This window comes from Anomaloglossus baeobatrachus, chromosome 4 (assembly GCF_048569485.1).
Source record: "Anomaloglossus baeobatrachus isolate aAnoBae1 chromosome 4, aAnoBae1.hap1, whole genome shotgun sequence".
NCBI lineage: Eukaryota > Metazoa > Chordata > Amphibia > Anura > Aromobatidae > Anomaloglossus > Anomaloglossus baeobatrachus.
This window is the reverse complement of record NC_134356.1, coordinates 523,467,291-523,492,582: the sequence shown is the minus strand read 5'-3', so window position 1 is coordinate 523,492,582 and position 25,292 is coordinate 523,467,291. Positions and strand designations below refer to the sequence as shown.

The following is a 25,292-nucleotide window of genomic DNA, read 5'->3' as shown; positions in this document are numbered from 1 at the left end:
TCGGGGTAATAAGGAGTTATTGGCAGCCCATAGCTGCCAATAAGTCCTAGATTAATCATGTCAGGCGTCTATGAGACACCCTCCATGATTAATCTGTAAGTTACAGTAAATAAACACACACACACATGAAAAAATCCTTTATTAGAAATAAAAAACACAAACACATTCCCTCATTACCAATTTAATAAGCCCCAAAAAGCCCTCCATATCCGGCGTACTCCACGGACCTCCAGCGTCGCTTCCAGCATGAAGGTGACAGGAGCTGCAGAAGACACCGCCGCTCCGGTCACCTCCAAGCAGCAACTGAGGTGAGTAGCGCGATCTGCTGAGGTGTCACTGAGGTTACCCGCTGTCACTGGATCCAGTGACAGCGGGTAACCTCAGTGACACCTCAGCAGATTGCGCTACTCACCTCAGTTGCTGCTTGGAGGTGACCGGAGCGGCGGTGTCTTCTGCAGCTCCTGTCACCTTCATGCTGGAAGCGACGCTGGAGGTCCGTGGAGTACGCCGGATATGGAGGGCTTTTTGGGGCTTATTAAATTAGTAATGAGGGAATGTGTTTGTGTTTTTTATTTCTAATAAAGGATTTTTTCATGTGTGTGTGTGTTTATTTACTGTAACTTACAGATTAATCATGGAGGGTGTCTCATAGACGCCTGACATGATTAATCTAGGACTTATTGGCAGCTATGGGCTGCCAATAACTCCTTATTACCCCGATTTGCCAACGCACCAGGGTAAATTGGGAAGAGCCGGGTACAGTCCCAGAACTGTCGCATATAATGTATGCGGCAATTCTGGGCGGCTGTTGGCTGATATTGTTAGGCTGGGGGGCTCCCCATAACGTGGAGCTCCCCATCCTGAGAATACCAGCCTTCAGCCGTATGGCTTTATCTGGCTGGTATTAAAATTGGGGGGGACCGCACGCCATTTTTTTAAATTATTTATTTATTTATTTCACTGCACAGTATAGACCCGCCCACCGGCTGCTGTGATTGGGTGCAGTGAGACACCTGTCACTCAGCGTGGGGGCGTGTCTCACTGCAACCAATCATAGGCGCCTGTGGGCGGGGAAAGCAGGGAATACGAGATTGTTTAATAAGCGGCCGGCTTTTTCAAAATAGTAAAAGCCGCCGGAGCAGTGTGAATGTCGTGCAGCGCCGGGGATCGGTGAGTATGAGAGAGGGCTGCTAACTTCAGTCACTCAGGGGATTAGCGGTCACCGGTGAGTCCTTCACTGGTGACCGCTAATCAGGACGCGGCACAGACAGAGCCGCAGCATGACAATGAAATCGGGTTAAGTTCATCCGAGTTCATTATGACAGTGCGGCTCTGTCTGTGTCTGCTGTCATCTGCCATTCAGCTCTGCTACATGGCTGTCTGTGTCTGCTGTCAGCGGCCATGTAGCAGCGCTGAATGGCAGATGACATAGTAAAAAATACGCATTACACACGCATTACACACGCATTACACACGCATTACACACGCATTACACACGCTAGTAAAATCTCAGAAATAGCATCGCACTTGCGTTGCACTCGCACCTAACGTGAACTAAAATCAGCCGAGTTTTTTTCAGCCCAGTCGGACCGATTTTACTCGCATAGATGTGTTTCCACCCTAAGAGGGCAGATTGAGCGCAGGAACTAACGCCCTTGCAACTAGTCCCTGCACTCATTAGCATCTCATAAAGGATCTTTACAAATACTTATTTATACTTTTTTATGTATGCTACTAGATACAGGGATACTTAGGCAGGCAATAGCAATATGCATCCAGAACTGCTTGTGGTTCTGTGTCCACATTGCACCAGACAGGTCCACTTTAAGGCTATGTGCCCACGGGAGATTAAACCTACGGATTTATCTGCGGAAAATTCGCAGATTTTCTGGATTTTCCTGATAAATCCGCAGGTTTCAGCATGCACACACTCCCCATGTTATCCTATGGGACATGGGGAGTGCTGTGTCCATGCTGCGGATATGTGCGGCTGCGGAACATGCTGAGGATGTCCCGCAGCCGCACGTAATTGCATGTCAATTATTTCTGTGGAATTACCTGCGGAAATCCCGGCCCTCCACTATGGAGATAGAGGCCGGGACGTCCGCAGGTAAGCCGTACGAATGCCCGAAGGTTTACCGCAGCTATTTCACTGTACTACCGCAGCTCAAAATAGCTGCGGATTCCGGCGAGCAACTGCGGGAAACCTGCGGATATATCCGCAGGTACAAACTCCCGTGGGCACATAGCCTAAGGTTGCAGCGACACCTGAAACGCGTAGATGCTAACATACGCCAACATGAAGTTGTAATCTTATGTAAAGAAGTCTGTATGTCCGTGGTGCTAGATTTTCTCTCTTCTTCTATCGGTGCTTTATGCTTCATCTCCTAGGTAGAGTCTATTCTGTAAGTAAGGTTTTCTATGATCATGCCTTAGAGGTGCGGATTTACATTTACCTATAACATTACAAAATCTGTATATCACTGTAATGCTGAGATTCAAGAAGTGAAACAACGATTCCAAACTCTCTGGGATGGTATCAGATCTATATTTATAACCACAGCTGCAGAAACAAGATATTCCCATCACTTCACGTCATTATTCCATACTTGACTCAGTGCTTCTTTGCCATAATCGTTTTTCTTCAGTGCTACAGTATAAAAAAGACAGATAACATATGGAAGAATACTGACGATGGTGGAGACAAAATTCCTATTCTAGGCTTAATATACCATCTAGTGGGTAATTCCCCTCGGGATTCTTGAAAACATATTCTTGTTGACCTGTCTGCAGCATTTAATGGCACAGGGGAAATTGCTTTGAGTTTTCTATTCCGCTGAGGACTGTCAGATTGTGGCAGGAATCAGTGAGGAGATGTGCTTAAAAAGTCAAGAAATAAATAGTTTTTCTTCTTAAAAAGCAAGTTTATCATAAATAGCTTCTGTTCTGTCAGTAACATATAATCTAGATGTTTAACTCCTTGAGCGCTAAAAGAGTCTGAAACACACTTCTCTCTTAGCAATAACTAAGTTTACAGAGTTATTTTGGTTTGCCCCAAATACCGCAGCGGCTCCTCCAGTGCTGGCGATGCGCCACGCTACAGAACCAAATGTGTTGCCCTTGATGAACCATCCAGCTCCAGTCCTTGGCTTGTGTGCAATGGGATCATTTGTCCCACACGGCTGATGTTAGCTGAAACGCAGGCGATAAGTGGAAATTTCCATTGGGTCCATGCTGAGTGTGGGGTTGCTGCTGTTGGAATTGGGAGCTAGTGAATACATCAATGTCAAGGACATAGCTTGCATAAGTCCTACTTCTAGCCCCGTGAATAGGCCTCCAAGAGACACCTAGAAAAAAAAAAAAGTCAGATACATGGTAACACAGGGGATAGAAAGTCAAATGTCAATCACAATCAATATCCAAAAGATCTAGACATTTCGTAGAGAAAAAGGCAAAAAAAAAATTCCCATTCATTATTTGAATTTGAATTATTTGATGCTTAAATCTTGACATTTCCCAATGTCAAGAGTGGAGTGGCCATGACCCAGAACAGATGCTTAAATCTTGACATTGGGAAAACCTTTGTAATGCAATTATTAGTAAATTATATATATATATTTGTATTAAAAATCCTTTAAACGTATTTTTTTGACTGGACACCATCTTATACATTTAGATTGTGTGCATACAGTACATATCAATAAATTGAATTACCAATATTTCAGTAATGATAAAATATGGTCTGATTGTTATCTAAGTCACAATAATAGACAAAAGGGTGCTTTACACACTGCGACATCGCTACCGATATATCGTCGGGGTCACGTCGTTAGCGTGTAACACTAATGAGCGACGATCAACGATCGCAAAATCGTTCCAAAACGGTGATCGTTGACACGTTCATTTCCTTAATATCGCTGCTGCCACCGGTACGATGTTGTTCGTCGTTCCTGCGGCAGCACACATCGCTGTGTATGACTCTGCGGGAGCAACGAACATCTCCACCAGCAATGAGGAAGGAGGTGGGCGGGATGTTACGTCCCGCTCATCTCCGCCCCTCCGCTTCTATTGGCCGGCCGCTTAGTGTCGCTGCACTGACGTCGCTATCACACCGAACGCACCTCCCCCTTGAGGGAGGGATTGTTTGGCGGTCACAGCGACGCCGCTGACCAGGTATGTGCGTGTGACGCTGCCGTAGCGATAATGTTCGCTACGGCAGCGATCACCAAATGTCGCACGAGCGACGGGGGTGGGTGCTATCGCGCTCGACATCGCTAGCAATCGCTAGCGATGTCGCAGCGTGTAAAGTACCCCAAACACAATTTATCTAAGCTAATAACACTCAGACGCACTGTCCAAGCCTGTTGTTAAATATAGGGAGAACACAAGTAAATCCTTGAATTTAATAACCTGAAAATACTCCTTTACTAGCAAATTTTTCCTGCAGCTACTAATAAGATTTCCACAAAGTTGTGGAAGAATTTTGGACCATTCCTTCCTGCCAATGTGTTTGTGTTCATCAATATTTGCAGCAAGCCTTGAAAGCACAGCCTTCTTCAGGTCACGCCCCAGCGCTTGATCCGGTCAGTACTCTAACTTGGTCCTGCCAAAACAATTTTTTTTTACAACCATTCTTTAATTTATTGGAGTACTTTGGGTCATTGTCTTGTTGCATCACCCAATGTCTCTTGCAATCTCCTGTAAAATGTTATGATGTCCCTTTAATGGAAATCTGTCACCAGGTTTTCCTACTTCATCTGACAGCAGCATAATATAGGAAGAAGAGACCCTGATTTCATTGATGTATCACTTAGTTTACTTGGAGGAGTTTTTTTGCCATAAGCTGCTCGCTTCAGGTCCATCAACAGCATCTCATTAAGATTAAGGTCAGGACATTGACTTCAAAACAGTTTATTCTTCTTTAAAGGCAATCTGTCACCAGATTTTTTCTACCTCATCTGATAACAGAATAATACAGGAAAAAAGACACCGAATCCAAGAATCTATCATTTAGTTTACTGCGTGCCGCAGTTGTGACACAATCGGAGTTTTTAGAAGTAGCAGAGCTCAGAAAACTAACTCCGCCCACAGCTTTCTGTATACATTGTATAATGACAGTGATCTGCTTATCAGGGGAGGAGGCATGGTTGGACAACTGTTCACAAGCCCTGTAGTCCTAGCAGTGATTATCTCCTTGTGTATAATCTTCATTGTAAGTTAGGGGTGCTTCACACATAGCGAGATTGCTAGCGAGATCGCTGCTGAGTCACGGTTTTTGTGACGCAGAAGTGACCTCATTAGCGATCTCGCTCTGTGTGACACTGAGCAGCGATCTGGCCCCTGCTGTGAAATCGCTGCTCGTTACACACAGCCCTGGTTCATTTTTTGACGTTGCTCTCCCACTGTGAAGCACACATCGCTGTGTGTGACAGCGAGAGAGCAACGATCTGACTGTGCAGGGAGCCGGCGTCTGGCAGCCTGTGGTAAGCTGTAACCAACATAAATATCAGGTAACCAAGGGAAGCCCTTTGCTTGGTTACCTGATATTTACCTTCGTTACTAGCATCCGCCGCTCTCACGTTGCCAGTGCTGGCTCCCTGCTCACAGCCAGAGTTACACATCAGGTAAATAAGCAAATGTTTGCTTATTAACCCGATGTGTACTGTGACTAGGAGTGCAGGGAGCCAGCGTTAAGCGGTGTGCGCTGATAACCAACGTAAATATCGGATAACCAAGCCCTTGGTTACCCGATATTTACCTTAGTTACCAAGTGCAGCGTCGCTTCCACGCGTCGCTGCTGGCTGGGGGCTGGTCACTGGTCGCTGGTGAGATCTGCCTCATTGACAGCTCACCAGCGACCATGTAGTGACGCACCAGCGATCCTGACCAGGTTAGATCGCTGGTGGGATCGCTGGTGCGTCGCTAAAGTGGGACGATACCCTAAGCAAAGAGCCCACAGCCTAATAGGTGACACATCAATGAATTCAGCTTTAGTCATTATCTCCTGCTGTCTTCAGATTACATAGCAAAAACCTGCTGCCAGATCCCTTTCAATTTATTGTTCCAATACATTAAAGCACTGAGGCTGCAAACTTTGCCTAAATCATGATACTTCCTCCACCATGCTTCACAGTTGTGTTAAGATTTTGGTTCTGGTGTGCAGTGCTCTTTTGTTTCCAATCACAGCATTGTGCCTTTTTGCTAAAAATCATCCAATTTTGCTCATCTGTCCATAGAAAATTCACGTCCGGAAGTATTTTGGCACACCAAGGTCGTGTTGAGCCATGAAATGGCCACAAAATATATTTTTTTAATAATAACATCTTTTTTTGTGGCATCATTTCATGAATACCATTCTTATTCAGTGCTTTTATAATAGTGGAAGGTAACGGGTTATTGCAGTTTTCAGCAGGACCTCTGCATTCCCTCTTGCAGTTTTTCACTCTTTTTGCGGATTGCATGTTTTGCTCATGGAGTGATGTTAGCAGGAAGAAGAGTAGTACTTTTGCAGATGTTTTCCATTTGTTGGCAATTTGTCTAACTATTGTTGTGCATCTCTATAATATCTTTTGTGAGATCTCCTTAAAGTTCAGATTGACAAATGTTTCCAGAGAAAATCTGCTTTTCCAGTAACTGGGATTTGGGTTCCTTTATTAATAGGCAAAGAACATGTAAACCCAGAATCTTATCTTCTTAGCTGAAACATTTTTTGCCAATTAGCTCTTTGGCGAAGACATTTACACAAAGGTTCAATTATTTTTTTCTTCTGTTGATCTTTACTCAATGTGCTCATTAAAAGACATAAAAAGTACAATGTCTATCCTTTCATGATATTCCTGTATCTAAGGGGTACTTTACGCGCTACGACATCGCTACCGATATATCGTCGGGGTCACGTCGTTAGTGACGCACATCCGGCGCTGGTAGTGACATCGCAGCATGTAACACTAATGAGCGACGATCAAAGATTGCAAAATCGTTCCAAAATTGTGATCATTGACACGTCGTTCATTTCCTTAATATCGCTGCAGCCACCGGTACAATGTGGTTTTTCGTTCCTGCGGCATCACACATCGCTGTGTGTGACACCGCGGGAGTGACGAACATCTCCTACCTGCGTCCACCGGCAATGCGGAAGGAAGGAATCTCTATTGGCCGGCCGCTTAGTGACGCCGCAGTGACGTTACTATGACGCCGAACGCACCTCCCCCTTGAGGGATTGTTCGGCGGTCACAGCGATGTCGCTGACCAGGTATGTGCGTGTGACGCTGCCGTAGCAATAAAATGACTCAAGCACTGGTTCAGTTATTTAGTTTTAGTGCCTTTGTTGTGCCTAGTGATCATCATTTCACGGTTCCGCACTTTCACCAGTGTATAGATATCTCTAAGGCCTAGGACACATAGCAAGAAAAACAATGCGAGTGGAATGCGATAAAAAAAAATTCGCATTTCACTTGGACCAATATTACTCTATGGGGTCGCTCCCATGGGCGATTATTTTCTCAGCCCTAATTGGACTGAGAAAACAGTCGCAGCAAGTGGAACGCGATCCTGTTCCACTCGCATCCATGCAAGTCTATGGGGCGAGAGACACATCGCACTGCACTCATGTTATACCGGTGTAACGCAAGAGCAGTGCAATTATCACATCATCCGGCAACGGAGGAGAGAGGGAGATAAACCCCTCCCTCTGCTCCACAGTGCCGGCCCCCCTCTGCAGAGCTGGCCCTCCCCTCCGCAACGGTGGTCTGATCGCACGATTGGACCACAGTCGCATGACCCTCGCATGACACTTGCAGCTGTGCTGCCAGTGTGAGCCGAGTGTTATGCGAGGGTCACACATAACCCCACGTGGCCTCAGCCTAAAGCTTAGATTACCTTTCCTTGACTTGTGGTGCAATTAAACCCAAGATTCTTTGCTTCCAGTCCACAGTCAAATCCTTTTCTGTGTAAAATCAGTGCAGTATCAAGAGAAGGTATTCCATCATCCTGCAAAACATCAGGGAATATTATACACTATGCTGTAAAGTACACATTTTCATCTTGCAATCAACTGGATGAATACTTATTAATGCACTTAAAGGGGTTGTCCACTATTTTTACACTGATGGCCTATCCTTAGGATAGGTCATCAATGTCTGATTGGCTGTGGTCTGACATGCGGCACACCTGCTGATGAGTTGTTCTCGGTCCCAGCGGTGGCAGCAGACAGCTAGAAATGCTCAGTCCTGATGCTGCCCTGTCTACTGATAGTGGCCGCGGCCGGGTACTGCACATCCACCTCCCATTCTAGTCAAGAAGAGGCGGACGTGCAGTACCTGGCCGCGGCCACTATCAGAAAACTAAGCATTTCTGGCTGCCTGCTGCTGGGACCGACGACTACTGATCGGCGGGGGTGCTGCATGTCTGACCCGGGCCAATCAGACATTGATGACCTATCCTAAGGATAGGCCATCAATGTAAAAGTAGGGGACAACCCCTTTAATATAAGTCAATAAATATTCAGAGAAAATATAGTCACCTCCGCCTGCAGTGTTCTCAGATTAAGAATGTGAATGTCACATGGCAGAGTGGCAGATAGTGGCAGGAAGGATTTAAGAGCCGGACCTCCGCTTTTTTCATTCGTCACAGCCATTACCAGGACTTCATTGTTCAAATGCATAGACGTCATGTGACTGAGGAGTGATGGAAAGCTGACGGGATGGTTTTCTGGACTCTGGAACAAAATGCAATAGTTGGCAATAACAAGTCAGCTCTAGTATTTCTACACTACACTTCTGTGAATGCATCAATCTTTTTTTAAAGGATTATCACATACAGGCTTAATTCAGGAAAGGTTACATAGAACAAATAATATAACATGAAGGGTCTGGATAAAATAAGCTGATCACTTAGGTTCCCTCTAATAATATATATTACTGTATCTATCAGCAGGTTTTGGCTACCACATCTGAGAGCAGCATAATGTAGGAAAACAGACACTGATTTCAACAATCTATCACTTACTTTACTGAGTACTGCAGTTGTGACACAATCAGAGCTATTAGATGTAGCAGGGCTCAGAAAGCTAACCCCACCCACATCACAGCTTTCTGTATACATTGTGACATATAGTGACAGTAAGCTGCTAATCAGTGCTGGGAGTTGGACCAGGCCTCATGTAAGACCTAGTCTAGGCAATAATAATCTTCTGCTAATAAAACACCCATTGTACTGCAACAACATCACACAGCCTAATAAGTGACACGTCTCTAAAATCAGTGTCTCAGCCCCTACCTCATGCTGACCTCAGATTATATAGTCAAAACCTGCTCACAGATTCTCTTTAATATACCTCAAGACCAATCATAATGTAATTAAAAGAAATACTCTACTAAAAGGGGCTCTGATTCATGCTCCTAATGCTTGGGTAGCATGAACCAGGTGACAAGTTCTCTTTGACCCCTCCACCCCCAGGTGATTGTCCATTATTGAACCCCCCCCCTTCTTTCAAGTGCCAAAACTTGTTTTTTATTTTTCCATCAATATAGCCATATGAGGGCTTGCTTTTGTAGGGCAAGTTGTACTTTTGAATGACATTATTCACTCTGCCCCTTATTCTACTGGAAAATTGGGGAAAAAAATCCAAGTGCGGTGAAATTTCAAAAAAAAGTGCAATTCTACGTTTTTTGAGGTTTTTAACTTATTATGTACACTATATGGTAAAATTGACCAAGTAATATGATTCCCCATGTCAATACGAGTTTGTAGATTTCAAACATGTATAGTTCTAGTTTTATCGAAGTGGTGAAAACATTTTCAGAGGTTTGTAAGGAAAAGAGAATGGCGCTTTTGGCACAATTTTCTAAGACGTGTAGCATTCACATTACTTCGGATCGGGGACAGCTTATTTTTTGTGTCTTGAGCTGTACAATTTTTGAGTAGATGTGATGTTTTGATCACCTGTTACTGCATCATGACAACGGTCATCATCTGACCCCACACTGTTATGACCACCCATTGGTGCCCCGTGATCACGTCATGGGGCCGCTGATGGCGGCGGGAAACAGCACAATCTCCACCAGAGAACATTAGATCTCACTGTCAGAGATTGGCAGCACGATCTAAGGGGTTAACAGGTGCAGGTAGATCTCAGATCCACCTACGCCTGTTAGCTGCACATGTCTTCTGATCAGAACAGATATGTGTGGGGAATAATGTGGGTTCAATGCACGAGAGCACATTAAAGGGCCATACACGACCAAGGACATACAGCATATATACGTCCTTGGTTGTGAAGGGGTTAAAGGATTATTCTCAACATCTATCTTTAGGAGCACACAACTCTCTAGCTTCTTCACTTCCTTGTTGCTGGGGGCTGGCATCTTACCTTGAGTGACAGTTCTGATTCAGTAGCATTGTCCTGCTGAGCTTATCATGCTACCGTGACACAATCAGGTCAGTTAGAGATTTTTACTAAAGTTTACAGTGTTATCACTACTTTTGCATGTACAAATAGCAGGACTTTTGAACAATCACACAACCCTGGATTAAAAGCAGTAATTAGGAGAACTGCTCTGGAATCAGCGATAGGTGGTATCACAGGTTTTCACGGTTGACAGACAATCCTGTGGTGCTCGGCTGCAGAAGGTCACTGCGTTTGGCTGTACAAACTGCTCCATGATATTCCATCCTTTCTTCTATGGTGTGAATGGAGTTTTCTTTGTCTTCTCTGTTAGGATTTACACTTTCCCCTTTAGGACCCTGCAGAGATCTTTTCCTTTCAGCTGCTAATCATTATCCCTCACCCTCTGTGTCTTTATATACCTGAATTTCCCCTTGGTATGTTGCTGGTGATAGAGTTAAGTTTTTAAAGGGTCCTGATTGCAGGCAGTAAGCTTGTAATCATCTGGAGAAATTCTGTTGTATGTTGCAGTTCCTGTACCTTAGGCGGGCTTTGCACGCTGCGACATCGGTAACAATGTGTTACCTACGCTGCAGCGATAGTCCCCGCCCCCGTCGCAGGTGAGATATCTTGTGATTGCTGCCGTAGCGAACATTATCGCTAAGGCAGCTTCACATGCACTCACCTGCCCTGCGACGTCGCTCTGGCCGGCGACCCGCCTCCTTACTAAGGGGGCGGGTCATGCGGCATCATAGCGACGTCACACGGGAGGCAGCCAATAGAAGCGGAGGGGCGGAGATGAGCGGGACGTAAACATCCCGCCCCCCTTTGTCCTTCTCCATAGCCGGCCGGGACGCAGGTAGGAGATGTTCCTCGCTCCAGCGGCTTCACACACAGCGATGTGTGCTGCCTGCTGGAACATGGAACAACATCGTACCTGTCGCTGCAGCGGCATTATGGAAATGTCGGACACTACACCGATCATACGATAACGACGCTTTTGCACTCGTTAATCGTATGTAAAAGGCTTTACACACTACGATATCGAGAGCGACGCCGGATGTGTGTCACTTTCGATTTGACCCCACCGACATCCCGCGATATCGTAGTGTGCAAAGCCCGCCTAAGTCATCTTGAAGATAAGTTGTTTGTTTGCTTTCTCCTGTTTGTTTTTCCTGTGTGTTTTTTAGGACTTAGTGGGGTTGACTAGAGCTAATCCCGCCTGTTCATTATATAGCGCCCAGTTCAGAGTCAGCCTAAGCCAGGTTATCCTGCTCGGTGCATAGATACAGAACCTACCTAGGGACGTCAGGGGAGCCAGGGGCCAGTGGAGGTATTATCAGAGGTCATCATTTCCCTCTTCCCTAGACACAGGGTTTCCCTCTTCCCTCCCCTCCCTTTTTGCCGTTCGCTCGGTATTTCCCCCATACCTAGCATAACAGGAGGGGGTCTGTTAATTTTGCAGGACTGATAACAGCAAAGGAGCTAACAGGGAGGGGGAGGCGAATAGCCATCTAACTATTTTATATACATATATATATATATATATATATATATATATATATATATTAATGGACTGGATAGAAATGTCTTGGAATTCAGGAGTTAACTTCTCAGCCTGGAATGTAACTACTGTGCATACTCTGCCAGACTCTGGCAACAAGGTGTAAACAATCTAAGACAAAAACTCTCATAGCAGCAGGGCTGTATTTTGCCTTCGTGCTGCCCTAGGCACTTTAAGTGGTCGCGCCCCTTAGTGACAACGTAAAACTGAGTTTTCGCACTCGACATCTGTTTAAGGCAGATCTACTTTGTAAAACACTTTAAAAAGTATAAATGAGAAACAAAGGGCACTACCCCCCCCCCCCAATGGGGATCACCACAGGCACATCAAAACATAGCATGAGTATAAAATATTCCCACCACACCGTCCCCACTTATATACTGTGACTGTCACACTGCCCCTAATAAACTACACACTGCCCTCCCTTATAAATTATACCCACCACACCTTCCTCAATTATGAAATATGATCTGCACATTGACCTCACATCATGCTGCCCCCTCCTCACAATGTCCCATGCATGCTGCCCCCTCCTCACAATGTCCCATGCATGCTGCCCCCTCCTCACAATGTCCCATGCATGCTGCCCCCTCCTCACAATGTCCCATGCATGCTGCCCCCTCCTCACAATGTCCCATGCATGCTGCCCCCTCCTCACAATGTCCCATGCATGCTGCCCCCTCCTCACAGTGTCCCATGCATGCTGCCCCCTCCTCACAATGTCCCATACATGCTGCCCCCTCCTCACAATGTCCCATGCATACTGCCCCCTCCTCACAATGTCCCATGCATGCTGCCCCCTCCTCACAATGTCCCATGCATGCTGCCCCCTCCTCACAATGTCCCATGCATGCTGCCCCCGCCTCACAATGTCCCATGCATGCTGCCCCCGCCTCACAATGTCCCATGCATGCTGCCCCCTCCTCACAATGTCCCATGCATGCTGCCCCCTCCTCACAATGTCCCATGCATGCTGCCCCCGCCTCACAATGTCCCATGCATGCTGCCCCCTCCTCACAATGTCCCATGCATGCTGCCCCCTCCTCACAATGTTCCATGCAAGCTGCCCCCTCCTCACAATGTTCCATGCATGCTGCCCCCTCCTCACAATGTCCCATGCATGCTGCCCCTCCTCACAATGTCCCATGCATGCTGCTCCATCCTCACAATGTCCCATGCATGCTGCCCCCTCATCACAATGTCCCATGCATGCTGCCCCCTCATCACAATGTCCCATGCATGCTGCTCCATCCTCACAATGTCCCATGCATGCTGCCCCCTCATCACAATGTCCCATGCATGCTGCCCCCTCATCACAATGTCCCATGCATGCTGCTCCATCCTCACAATGTCCCATGCATGCTGCCCCTCCTCACAATGTCCCATGCATGCTGCCCCCTCATCACAATGTCCCATGCATGCTGCCCCCTCATCACAATGTCCCATGCATGCTGCTCCCTCCTCACAGTGTCCCATGCATGCTGCTCCATCCTCACAGTGTCCCATGCATGCTGCTCCATCCTCACAGTGTCCCATGCATGCTGCCCGCTCCTCACAGTGTCCCATGCATGCTGCTCCCTCCTCACAGTGTCCCATGCATGCTGCTCCCTCCTCACAGTGTCCCATGCATGCTGCTCCCTCCTCACAGTGTCCCATGCATGCTGCTCCCTCCTCACAGTGTCCCATGCATGCTGCCCCCTCCTCACAGTGTCCCATGCATGCTGCTCCCTCCTCACAGTGTCCCATGCATGCTGCTCCCTCCTCACAGTGTCCCATGCATGCTGCTCCCTCCTCACAGTGTCCCATGCATGCTGCTCCCTCCTCAAAGTGTCCCATGCATGCTGCTCCCTCCTCAAAGTGTCCCATGCATGCTGCCCGCTCCTCACAGTGTCCCATGCATGCTACTCCCTCCTCACAGTGTCCCATGCATGCTGCTCCATCCTCACAGTGTCCCATGCATGCTGCTCCATCCTCACAGTGTCCCATGCATGCTGCCCGCTCCTCACAGTGTCCCATGCATGCTGCCCCCTCCTCACAGGGTCCCATGCATGCTGCCCCCTCCTCACAGTGTCCCATGCATGCTGCCCCCTCCTCACAGTGTCCCATGCATGCTGCCCCCTCCTCACAGTGTCCCATGCATGCTGCCCCCTCCTCACAGTGTCCCATGCATGCTGCCCCTCTCCATGAGCTCCTAATGCTGCCTTACTCTTTTCCATAATGACACCTCCATGCTGCCCCATTCATCATACTAAGACCACCACACTAACGCTTATGCTGAGACCCCCCCCCCCAACACACACACACTACCCCACTCTTGATATTGACTCCCCTACATTGCTCCACTCCATACTGAGCCCACACATGCTGCCCCTTCTCCATAATGAGCTCCCAATGCTGCCCCCTCTCATTCTGAGTCCTTACACTCCCCCCATCGATTTTGTCATTGCACCATCCCTCAACCCTTGTCCTCTGTCTCTAGCATTAGCCCCTCTCTCCCATTCCCCCAGCAGCAGCCTCTCTCCCCCGCCTTCAGCATCAGCCTCTCTCTCCCCCAGCCTCCCCCAGCATCAGCCTCTCTCTCCCGCAGCCTCCCCCAGCCTCAGCCTCTCTCTCCCCCAGGCTCCCCCAGCCTCAGCCTCTCTCTCCCCCAGCCTCTGCCTCTCTCTCCCCCAGCCTCAGCCTCTCTCTCCCCCCAGCCTCCCCCCCAGCCTCAGCCTCTCTCTCCCCCCAGCCTCCCCCCCAGCCTCTCTCTCCCCCCAGCCTCTCTCTCCCCCCAGCCTCCCCCCCAGCCTCTCTCTCCCCCCAGCCTCCCTCTCCCCCCAGCCTCCCCCCCAGCCTCTCTCTCCCCCCAGCCTCCCCCCCAGCCTCTCTCTCCCCCCAGCCTCCCTCTCCCCCCAGCCTCCCCCCCAGCCTCTCTCTCCCCCCAGCCTCCCCCCAGCCTCTCTCTCCCCCCAGCCTCCCCCCCAGCCTCTCTCTCCCCCCAGCCTCCCCCCCAGCCTCTCTCTCCCCCCAGCCTCTCCCCCCAGCCTCTCTCTCCCCCCAGCCTCCACCCCCAGCCTCTCTCTCCCCCCAGCCTCCCCCCCAGCCTCTCTCTCCCCCAGCCTCCCCCCCAGCCTCTCTCTCCCCCCAGCCTCCCCCCCAGCCTCTCTCTCCCCCCCAGCCTCTCTCTCCCCCCAGCCTCCCCCCCAGCCTCTCTCTCCCCCCCAGCCTCTCTCTCCCCCCAGCCTCCCCCCCAGCCTCCCCCCCAGCCTCTCTCTCCCCCCAGCCTCTCTCTTTTCCCAGCCTCCCCCCAGCCTCTCTCTTTTCCCAGCCTCCCCCCAGCCTCTCTCTTTTCCCAGCCTCCCCCCAGCCTCTCTCTCTTTTCCCAGCCTCCCCCCAGCCTCTCTCTCTTTTCCCAGCCTCCCCCCAGCCTCTCTCTTTTCCCAGCCTCCCCCCAGCCTCTCTCTTTTCCCAGCCTCCCCCCAGCCTCTCTCTTTTCCCAGCCTCCCCCCAGCCTCTCTCTTTTCCCAGCCTCCCCCCAGCCTCTCTCTTTTCCCAGCCTCCCCCCAGCCTCTCTCTTTTCCCAGCCTCCCCCCAGCCTCTCTCTTTTCCCAGCCTCTCTTTTCCCAGCCTCCCCCCAGCTAAAAAGAGGCATCGCAACGATCATCAACTAACCTGTAAGGTGCCCATACATTCTAGGCTCTGCCTTACGCATACCTGCTCCGGTGCCTGCTGCCCTGCTCTGCTATTATCCTCTGCCGGCTGGCTCCAGCTCCAGTCGCGTCCTCCTCCGCGGCGTGTGATGTCTTCAGAATTGGACGCTGCAGCACGGGGCAGTGAGCTGATTGGCGCGCCCGCGCGCCTCTGACCCGGGAGTGCAGACGATGGAACTTCCGGGGTTAATCAGCTCACTATGCCTGGCGCCCTCCGTGTATTTAAAGAGACAGAAGTGCGCCTTTCCTCTCCCTCTCAAACCCCCCTCCCCCCCGAGAACACAGCGAAGTGCAACGGAGGGAGGGGCGGGGGGCGGGGATGTAAAAAAAAAAAAAAAAAAAAAAAAATTATATATATTTTTTTTTTTTTTTTTTTTGCTGCCAGAAAGTGCCGCCCCCTCGCAACGTGCCGCCCTAGGCACGGGACCACGGGTGCCTAGTGGCAAATACGGCCCTGCATAGCAGGAGAATAACAGCAAATAGAACAAAGCAAGTCAATAGCGAATGTGCTTATTTTCATGCTGTCTAACTATACCAATGTTATAACATGAGAATAACCCTTTAAAATTGTGTAAAATACAGATCCATTATAGTCTGACTAGTATATCTGATCTTAGCAGTCTAGGGATAATGCACACATCTACATTATGGTGGCAAATAAACTCAGAATTGTATAAAGCTTTAAGATTATATTCACAAACTATAAGCACCAATTTCAGACTGAGGCGCATAGGACCTGATATATCAAGGAGAGCGCTGATCACACCGGTCTTGATGAAGGGGAATGCTGGAATCAGACACTCCTGATTTATGAAAAGGAGCATGCCTCTTCGTGAACCTCGACCATCAGACAAGTAGCGTACGCCTCTGTGTGAGCCTTGCACAAATTCTACTCCAGCTCCACCACCACTTGTCATGAGTTTTATTTGTAGAGGTCGCCATGCCCCTCATCCCACCCCAACTCTCACTACTTTATTGGAGCTGGGCGAAAATGGCATGAAAACGCATATTATTAGCGTAGCCTCAAATTGCGCCAAAATTATATGACTTTTCAAAGCTATTTACATTAGAATACTGGTGTAAAAACTTTGATGTGTCTGGCCCATGGACTTAATTTTTATTTATTTTTTTTGTGAGTTCACTAAAAATAAAATTGTTGCAGGTCTCACTGTCAAGAATATCTGTTTAAAGGGCTTTTCCAGATTTTTTTAAATTACTGTATTTTTCGGATTATAAGATGCACTTTTCCTCCCAAAAATTTGGGAGGAAAATGAGTGGTGTGTTTTATAATCCAAATGTAATTTACCGGGGTCAGTTGGGAGGGGTCACAGGAGGCAGGGGAGAGGCTGTGGGCTGTGTTGCGGGTTTATTGCAGGCGGCAGGCTGTGCTGCGGGCTTGGTGCTGGACGCTGTGATGGTAGAGGTGAGGCAGGGGCCGGTGTCAGCGGTGTGGACTTCAAATAATGGCACAAATGGAGCTCTCGGCTCAAGATCTCATCTGTGCATGCCCCGCTACGGTCAATTGATTCCCTGCCTATTTTTTTAGTATAGTTCCCATTTATTTGTCTTAGGACCTAACCCAGATAATACTCTTACATATTTTCAAACAGGGGATATGTCAACATATGATGTAATTTTTCCAATCACTTTCACCCAAAATAGTTCTTCCATGTGACTGATGGTTTATACATTGAAAGTGAACACGCATGTTTTTTATACAAAACAACTAGACATAAGATGTGTTTTTTCGCTTTGTCTTTATTTACAATGGTTCATATATGTTCTTGTTCATAATAATCATATTTGTTATTTGTCAATTTTGAATGTTTTCTCTCCAATTTATTGGCAAGCTAACTTTATATTCATGTATTATACCGGATCCATCCCATGACTATGTCTAAAGGGTTAATGTTACTGACTAATTGGTTAGGAAAAACACCTGCTACAACAGGGGTTTTTTCCCACTAGTAGGATTTATAAGTGTATCACAGACTTGATAGCATCACTTGACAAAGGGTACAATATGTAGCCGAAACGGGTAGCACCGTCAACATTTTTCTACATGCTGCAAGTTTTTGTATGGAGATATTGTACATGCTTCACTTTTTAATGAACAGCAATAAACAAGTTGGAAATTTATCCTGAGTGGTGGCTGATATACTCCACAGCGCCGGAATTTCCTTTCCTTCCTATTCTATAGTAAAGTTTCCCATCCTTTTCCCCTTGTAGTAATGTCCCTATCGTGTAGTACTGTGCCCATTCTAGTCCCCATCCTATAGTAATGTGTTCACCTTGTCCCCATCCTATAGTAATGTGCTCACCTTGTTCCCATTCTATAGTCATGTGCTCACCTTGTCCCCATCTTATAGTAATGTGCTCACTTTGTCCCCATCCTATAATAATGTGCTCACTTTGTCCCCATCCTATAATAATGTGCTCACCTTGTCCCCATTCTATAGTCATGTGCCCACCTTGTCCCCATCCTATAGCAATGTGCTCACCTTGTCCCCATCTTATAGTAATGTGCTCACTTTGTCCCCATCCTATAATAATGTGCTCACCTTGTCCCCATCTTATAGTAATGTGCTCACTTTGTCCCCATCCTATAATAATGTGCTCACCTTGTCCCCATTCTATAGTCATGTGCTCACCTTGTCCCCATCCTATAGCAATGTGCTCACCTTGTCCCCATCTTATAGTAATGTGCTCACTTTGTCCCCATCCTATAATAATGTGCTCCCTTTGTCCCCATCCTATAATAATGTGCTCACCTTGTCCCCATTCTATAGTCATGTGCCCACCTTGTCCCCATTCTATAGTCATATCCCACCTTGTCCCCATTCTATAGTCATGTGCTCACCTTGTCCCCATCCTATAGTAATGTGCTCACCTTGTCCCCATCCTATAGTAATGTGCTCACCTTGTCCCCATCCTATAGTAATGTGCTCACCTTGTCCCCATCCTATAGTAATGTGCTCACCTTGTCCCTATTTTATAGTAATGTCCCCAGCCTTGTCCCCATTCTATAGTAATAATGTCCCCATCCAATAGTATTGTGCCCATCCTATAGTTATGTCCCCATCCTATAGTAATGTCCCCAGCCTTATCCCCATCCCATAGTAATGTGCCCACTTTGTCCCCATCCTGTAGAAATGGGGTGGTGCAGTGGCTGTAACTTACCGATCGCTCCCCTCACCTTCCACAGACTCAGTGAAGCTGAGGGGGCGGTCGCCGGTCCCAGATCCACAGTGATTGGACAGATCGGTCACAAGGCCGGTCTCTCCAATCAGAGCTGGGGGCGGGTGAAACTGAGGTCACCCAGCTCCAGCCAATGATCAGAGCTACAGCTGCACTGACCATGGCTGGATTTCAATGTTGTAACCATTTTCAATGGCTGAAACATTACAGTGGCTGTGATTGGCTGACGAACGCCGCTCAGCCAATCACAGCCTCCATAGGTCCGGGGAGCAGACACCACCCCTTCTGAGGTCAGGCAGATGTCCCCTCCACCCCCAAATCTAAGGTACTGTATTTGCAAAGCGATCGCAGCCACCGGGGCTGCGAAATCGCCATGACATACTGGGTACGTCATGGGTCCTTAAGTACCAGGAAGCCATGACATACCCAGTACGTCATAGGTCGCTAAGGGGTTAATGTGCCGTGCTTCACATACATACACACACACAGTAAAAAAAAAACACCATTATTCTCACCTGTCCCACGTTCCCTCGGCTGCCTCATCTCTGCTTCATGCGGCCCCCAGGCCCGTGCCCCTGTTCACTATCGCGGCAGGTGCAGGGGCCGCAGACCCTGTCAGTGATTTATGTCAGATGATTGTATTGCTGGCGCGAGAGCGCAGCACCAACAAAACATTCATCTGACATAAAGCGCAGACACTGGATGCGGCCCCTGCACCGGCCGCGATAGTGAACAGGGGCACGGGCCTGGGGGCCGCACGAAGCAGCCTGAGGGGCCGCGTGTTTGAGGCCCCTGCTCTAGAAGATGAATGCTTACTCCGTAGGGTTATCTCACTTTTTAGAGCTGCTAGCTTAGTAGACTGTTGATTGAGATAGGGTTCACTGGACTAAACAACTATTTTATGTAAAATTCAGACGTTTCTCATGGTGGTCTCAATTGCTGATGAAATTCAAAAACAAAATAGTTGGTGGTGAGTGCTACCAAAATATAAAAAAGTGCCGTGCAGTCAGCTCCGAACCATCAAAAAGTAATACGAGTACTGCTGGAGACTAAACCCACTCTGAAAAAGCAACATTGTGCAGCAGTAAATGGGAACAAAATAAAAAAAGAAGGAGCAATTTATTTAGAAGAAATCTAAAGAGCTTACTAAAAAGTAAAAAAGCTGAATACACAAAGCTTTCATGAGAACATAATAGACAAAAAAGGCAGTTATCAAGAAAAGAAGACGATCTGGGTCACAGTATCATCTACATAGTCACAGCATGAACGGGAAAATACATCATTAGAAGAACCTATCAGTTTTCATCCAGGTTGGTCCAAACTGTGTATTATTGAGAGGTAATGGCCACGATAAAATCACAAACTCTTAGCGAACAACATGTGTTGACTGATAACACAAAATCAATGAGTCTTTGTGTGGATATTACAAGGACACAGAGGTTTTAGCCAAAGGCACACATACTATACTATATACCACAAAGCAGCTAATACCAGTGCACATCACTACAAAGCCATTCAGCGGAGCTCCCTGGAGAGAATTACCTCAGAGCTGAAGATCTTCATGATGGAAAATGCCAGTTTTCTAAACCAGGAAAGCAGTTTAGAAAGGAAGCTGGAAAGCTGGGCAGAGTGGTTATGGTAAACAGGGGAATAATGAAATGGAAGAGGTAATAAATGGATGGACATGGATGGGAAAATGTCATATACAAAGTCAGTGATGCTTCACAGATCAATAAGTGGATGATATATTCTAGGGCATGGGAGGATGTGTGGTAGCTCACGGGACGGTGGGTAATTCGAGATCATAATGGCAAAACATGGCAGTGAGGTTAGGAAGGGGTCATGAAATAAACAGTCAAAAAGATGGAAGTGAAAACATGCATTTTACACGTTACATTACAGGAAAATGGGGGGTTTTGGTAAAACATTTAGTTTACATTACTTCTGTTTTTGGCAATTTTACAGCACCCACCTTGGCATTGGGCATAATACAAGCTCATGCATAGCTGTTATGTCAAAGGATCTTCATGGCAGAAAGCCACTTCCTAGGCAGGAAGTCCGCATGAGGAGGCAGTAAGGCTTTCATTTTTTCCTATATAAAGTATATTTCTGTCTATATTCTCTTAAAGGGAACCTGTAACCAGGTTTTTCCCTTATATTCTATGGCCACCACCAGTGAGCCCTTATATATTGCATTCCAGAATGTGGTATATAAGAGCCCAGGATACTCTGTGTAACGTAAGAAACACCTTTATAATACTCACCTCGGGGGTAGTCCGGTCCAATGAATGTCACTGCTCATGGGTCCGGCGCCTCCTCTCTGCTGTGATCACGGTCCTCCTTCTTCTGAGCCTAGTGTGGATGACACGTCCTTCATCAGGTCAGCATTGAGGTCTTGAACAGGTGCACTTTGATCTGCACTGTTAAGGGGAGATCAAAGTATTGTAGTGCGCATGCGCAGGTGGTCTTTGACCTTTCCTCACGCCTGCAAAGAGGAGGCGCCAGACCCATGAGCAGTGACCCTCATCGGACCGGACTACCCCGAGGTGAGTATTAAAAAGGTGTTTTTTACGTTACACAGAGCATCCTGGGCTCTTATATACAGCATTCTGGAATGCGGTATATAAGGGTTCACTGGTGGTGGCCGCAGCTTATAAGGGAAAAACATTGTGACAGGTTCCCTTTAAGACTTGGAATATGGCACTAAAGTTATGTGTATTTATTACCTAGATGACTAATTGAAGGGACAACATACATAAACCCTGTTCAGTCTGCAGATACGAAAAACACAAAGATTACCAAAGCTGGAATTTTACTGGCTGGAGAAGACCTGATGTGTTATCAGTTTGAAGCTTATGAAGTAGGAATATGGACAGTGCTGTGTATAATAAATGGTCATCTGGATTGTAAGTTTTCAACAAGTTTTTGTTGAAAAACTAAAAAAGAAAAATTTTTTTTAGGACCTTTTTAAAGGGTTTATATCACCATTACAACCCACACCTGAAAATGAAGATAATGATCACTTGCTAAAAGGCCAGAGACATTGAGCCCAGCCATACATTTCTCAATAATATATGGATGGCACTAGTCCACCAGATACTAATTTTGTGCAGACCATCTAGACTAATTTGTTAACACTACTGCTCTAAAATGTCTACATATCTATGATGAGTGGATATCAAGCATTAGTGGACTGCAGCTCCCAGCATGCTTTGCCAACCAGCCTAAGGTTGCACAGCTCTTAACAATACTTTACCTTATTTCCGGATGACCTTTTTTCCAACAGAAGGCGAAACCGGTTGCATGTCCGTTTGTTGTCTTTCAAACCTTGACCAAGACCACGATTGTCATCTTGCATCAAGCGGCGGTCCAGAATGATCTCGAGTTGACCTACAAGCAGAAAAAGGAGAATAAGAGTCACTTTGCATTATAAATTAATTAGTTTGTTAGCCATTTAATGCCAAGTGATATCAATAGCAAAGTTCTGTTTGATCAATGGTGTGGCGCTGACAGATGGTGTTCAGATTTAACGATTTTGATTTTCATAAACAGAGGAAACTCCAAGTGATTAATTAGCAGAGAACACAGCACTTCTCCTCACCACTCTTCAGACTGGATACCCCCAGGGCTTGGGCTGTGTGTAGCGTTAATCTGTTCTGCTCATCCTGGATGTATGCCATCACCGGCATTGGGTAGAAGTTGGCTTGCAGTGGAAGTTTTTTGAAAAACTTTCTAGTTTGGATCTACATGTAAATAAGAACAAGAATATGTCTGATTTTAGGGAAATCAACAGTAAGAACATCAATAAGGTTACAGTGAATAAATCATTAATTTACAATGCACCACACAACATTGGAGCTGTATATCTATGGCTTAGGTTAATGTCACATTTGTCCCTGGAAACGAAAGGACCAGAAAAAGGAAAATAGCAAATTTCTTTAACCACTTCCCAAATTAGGACTTGAATACATGTCCTGGGAAGGAGTCCACAAGTGTGGAAAGAGATCAAGAGCCTATCTCCCTCCACACTTGGTTGATGGCTGCTATTTTATATAGCCAGCATCTGTGTCTAATAGCCGCTGAGAGAGCTGAGCTACGCCCGCGGATGTTAACCATTTAGTTGCCTCTGTCAATCTATTTCTGACTACGACATCTAAATTATGAGGCTCTGACTCCAAGATTTTTTCTATATGTTGGAACACTTACAGATTTCTGTTTTCCCCGGTTTACAAAATCACTCTGCTCTAATTTTGGGTCACATGAGTGCTCTTCATCTTTGCCGGCTCACATACGGACTGTTGGGTTGCGGTGCTACTGACATCACAGTAAGTCTTTGGAGAACGAGGCTTCACAAGCTTACATTGTGATAGGCTTACATTGTGAAAATGATTTCGGAATTCAAGACACAAAAGAGTCAGAAGAGAACCGGAGAGATGAACAGTGTGTATTTTAATGCAACTACACTATGTGACATATCAATTTGGAAAGGTTTAGAGGATAACATTTTTGGCAGAAATGCTTCTTTAACCTAAACTTGGTAAGACTGGGGACTTATCTTCAGATCCTAAACAATATGGACACTGTACATTTATCCTCCAAACAATAATCTTACAGATCTCTAACTTTTCTAGATAGGAGGAACAGGACAAAGCGCAATAGGGTCTTATCTGTGACCAAAAATTCAGACCAAAGGAAATGTGATTATCGTGATGAAGGAGTTGGTACTCCAAAACTCATAAAATAAATTCACATATCCAAACTCAAAGACTCTTTGTTCAGCGTGGCTTTTAACCCCTTCCAACCTGAGGTCACAAATTTTTAAATTTTTCAGAGTATATATATATATATATATATATATATATATGTATATATATATATACTAGAAGGTGGCCCGATTCTACGCATCGGGTATTCTAGAATTTACGTATTGTGTAGTTCATGTATGATTTTTGTTATATATATATATATATAATGTTGTGTGTAGTTACCAAGTGTTTGTGTAGGCGCTGTACATGTTCTGGGTGTTGTCTGGGTGTGACGGGGGTGAGAGCGGTGTTGTATGTGTGTTGCGTTGTTTGTGGAGCGCTGTGTGTCTGTAGCATTGTGTGTTGCGCGGTTTGTGTGTGTGTGGTGTGTTTTGGGGGGAGGTATGTTTTGTGCAATGTGTGTGTTGTGCGGTATGTGCGTATATTTGTGTGTGCCGCGGTGTTTGTGTGTTGGGTGTTGTGTGTGTGCAGCGTTGTCTGTGTGTGTAGGTGTCTGTGTAGGGCAGTTGTTTGTGGTTCCCAGTGTGTGTGTGTGTGTGTGTGTGTGTGTGTGTGTGTGTGTGTGGTGTGTTGTGCACTTCCCATTGTGCTCCATCCCCTATGCTGCGCACTCCTCATCGTGCTCCATCTCCCATGCTGCGCACTTCCCATCGTGCACCATCCGCCATGCTGCGCACTCCGAAACGTGCACCATCCGCCATGCTGCGCACTCCGAAACGTGCACCATCCGCCATGCTGCGCACTCCCAAACGTGCACCATCCGCCATGCTGCGCACTCCGAAACGTGCTCCATCCGCCAGTCTGCGCACTCCCAAACGTGCTCCATCCGCCATGCTTCGCACTCCCAAACGTGCTCCATCCGCCATGCTGCGCACTCCCAAACGTGCTCCATCCGCCATGCTGCGCACTCTGAAACGTGCTCCATCCGCCATGCTGCGCACTCCCAAACGTGCTCCATCCGCCATGCAGCGCACTCCCAAACGTGCTCCATCCGCCATGCTGCGCACTCCCAAACGTGCTCCATCCGCCATGCTGCGCACTCTCAAACGTGCTCCATCCGCCATGCTGCGCACTCCCAAACGTGCTCCATCCGCCATGCTGCGCACTCCCAAACGTGCTCCATCCGCCATGCTGCGCACTCCGAAACGTGCTCCATCCGCCATGCTGCGCACTCCCAAACGTGCTCCATCCGCCATGCTGCGCACTCCCAAACGTGCTCCATCCGCCATGCTGCGCACTCCCAAACGTGCTCCATCCGCCATGCTGCGCACTCCCAAACGTGCTCCATCCGCCATGCTGCGCACTCCCAAACGTGCTCCATCCGCCATGCTGCGCACTCCCAAACGTGCTCCATCCGCCATGCTGCGCACTCCCAAACGTGCTCCATCCCCCATGCTGCGCACCCCCCATTGTAATCCATCCCCCATGCTGCACCAGCATCAGCCCCTCTCTGTCCCCAGCCTCAGCCCTTCTCTGTCCCTAGCCTCAGCCCCTCTCTGTCCCCAGCCTCAGCCCCTCTCTGTCCCCAGCCTCAGCCCCTCTCTGTCCCCAGCCTCAGCCCCTCTCTGTCCCCAGCCTCAGCCCCTCTCTGTCCCCAGCCTCAGCCCCTCTCTGTCCCCAGCCTCAGCCCCTCTCTGTCCCCAGCCTCAGCCCCTCTCTGTCCCCAGCCTCAGCCCCTCTCTGTCCCC

General features: G+C 47.5%; 1 protein-coding gene across 2 annotated transcripts in view; it reads right to left on the bottom strand.

Annotated features, from left to right (window-relative positions):
• Positions 1-2,529: 2,529 nt before the first annotated feature.
• The window catches only part of MAN2A2 (mannosidase alpha class 2A member 2), a 222,459-nt gene continuing 199,696 nt past the window's right edge, over positions 2,530-25,292 (bottom strand). Inside the window, exons 19-24 of one of the 2 annotated variants that reach the window (XM_075345892.1) lie at positions 22,440-22,581; positions 22,095-22,228; positions 20,378-20,458; positions 8,522-8,704; positions 7,879-7,989; positions 2,530-3,347 (exon numbers count right to left, since the gene is read on the bottom strand). In XM_075345892.1, the coding sequence (XP_075202007.1) occupies positions 3,189-3,347; positions 7,879-7,989; positions 8,522-8,704; positions 20,378-20,458; positions 22,095-22,228; positions 22,440-22,581 (810 nt within the window). In that variant the 3' untranslated portion in view covers positions 2,530-3,188. Of the gene's footprint in view, positions 3,348-7,878; positions 7,990-8,521; positions 8,717-20,377; positions 20,459-22,094; positions 22,229-22,439; positions 22,582-25,292 lie in introns of both variants that reach the window. The other variant, XM_075345891.1, reaches the window with a different exon arrangement.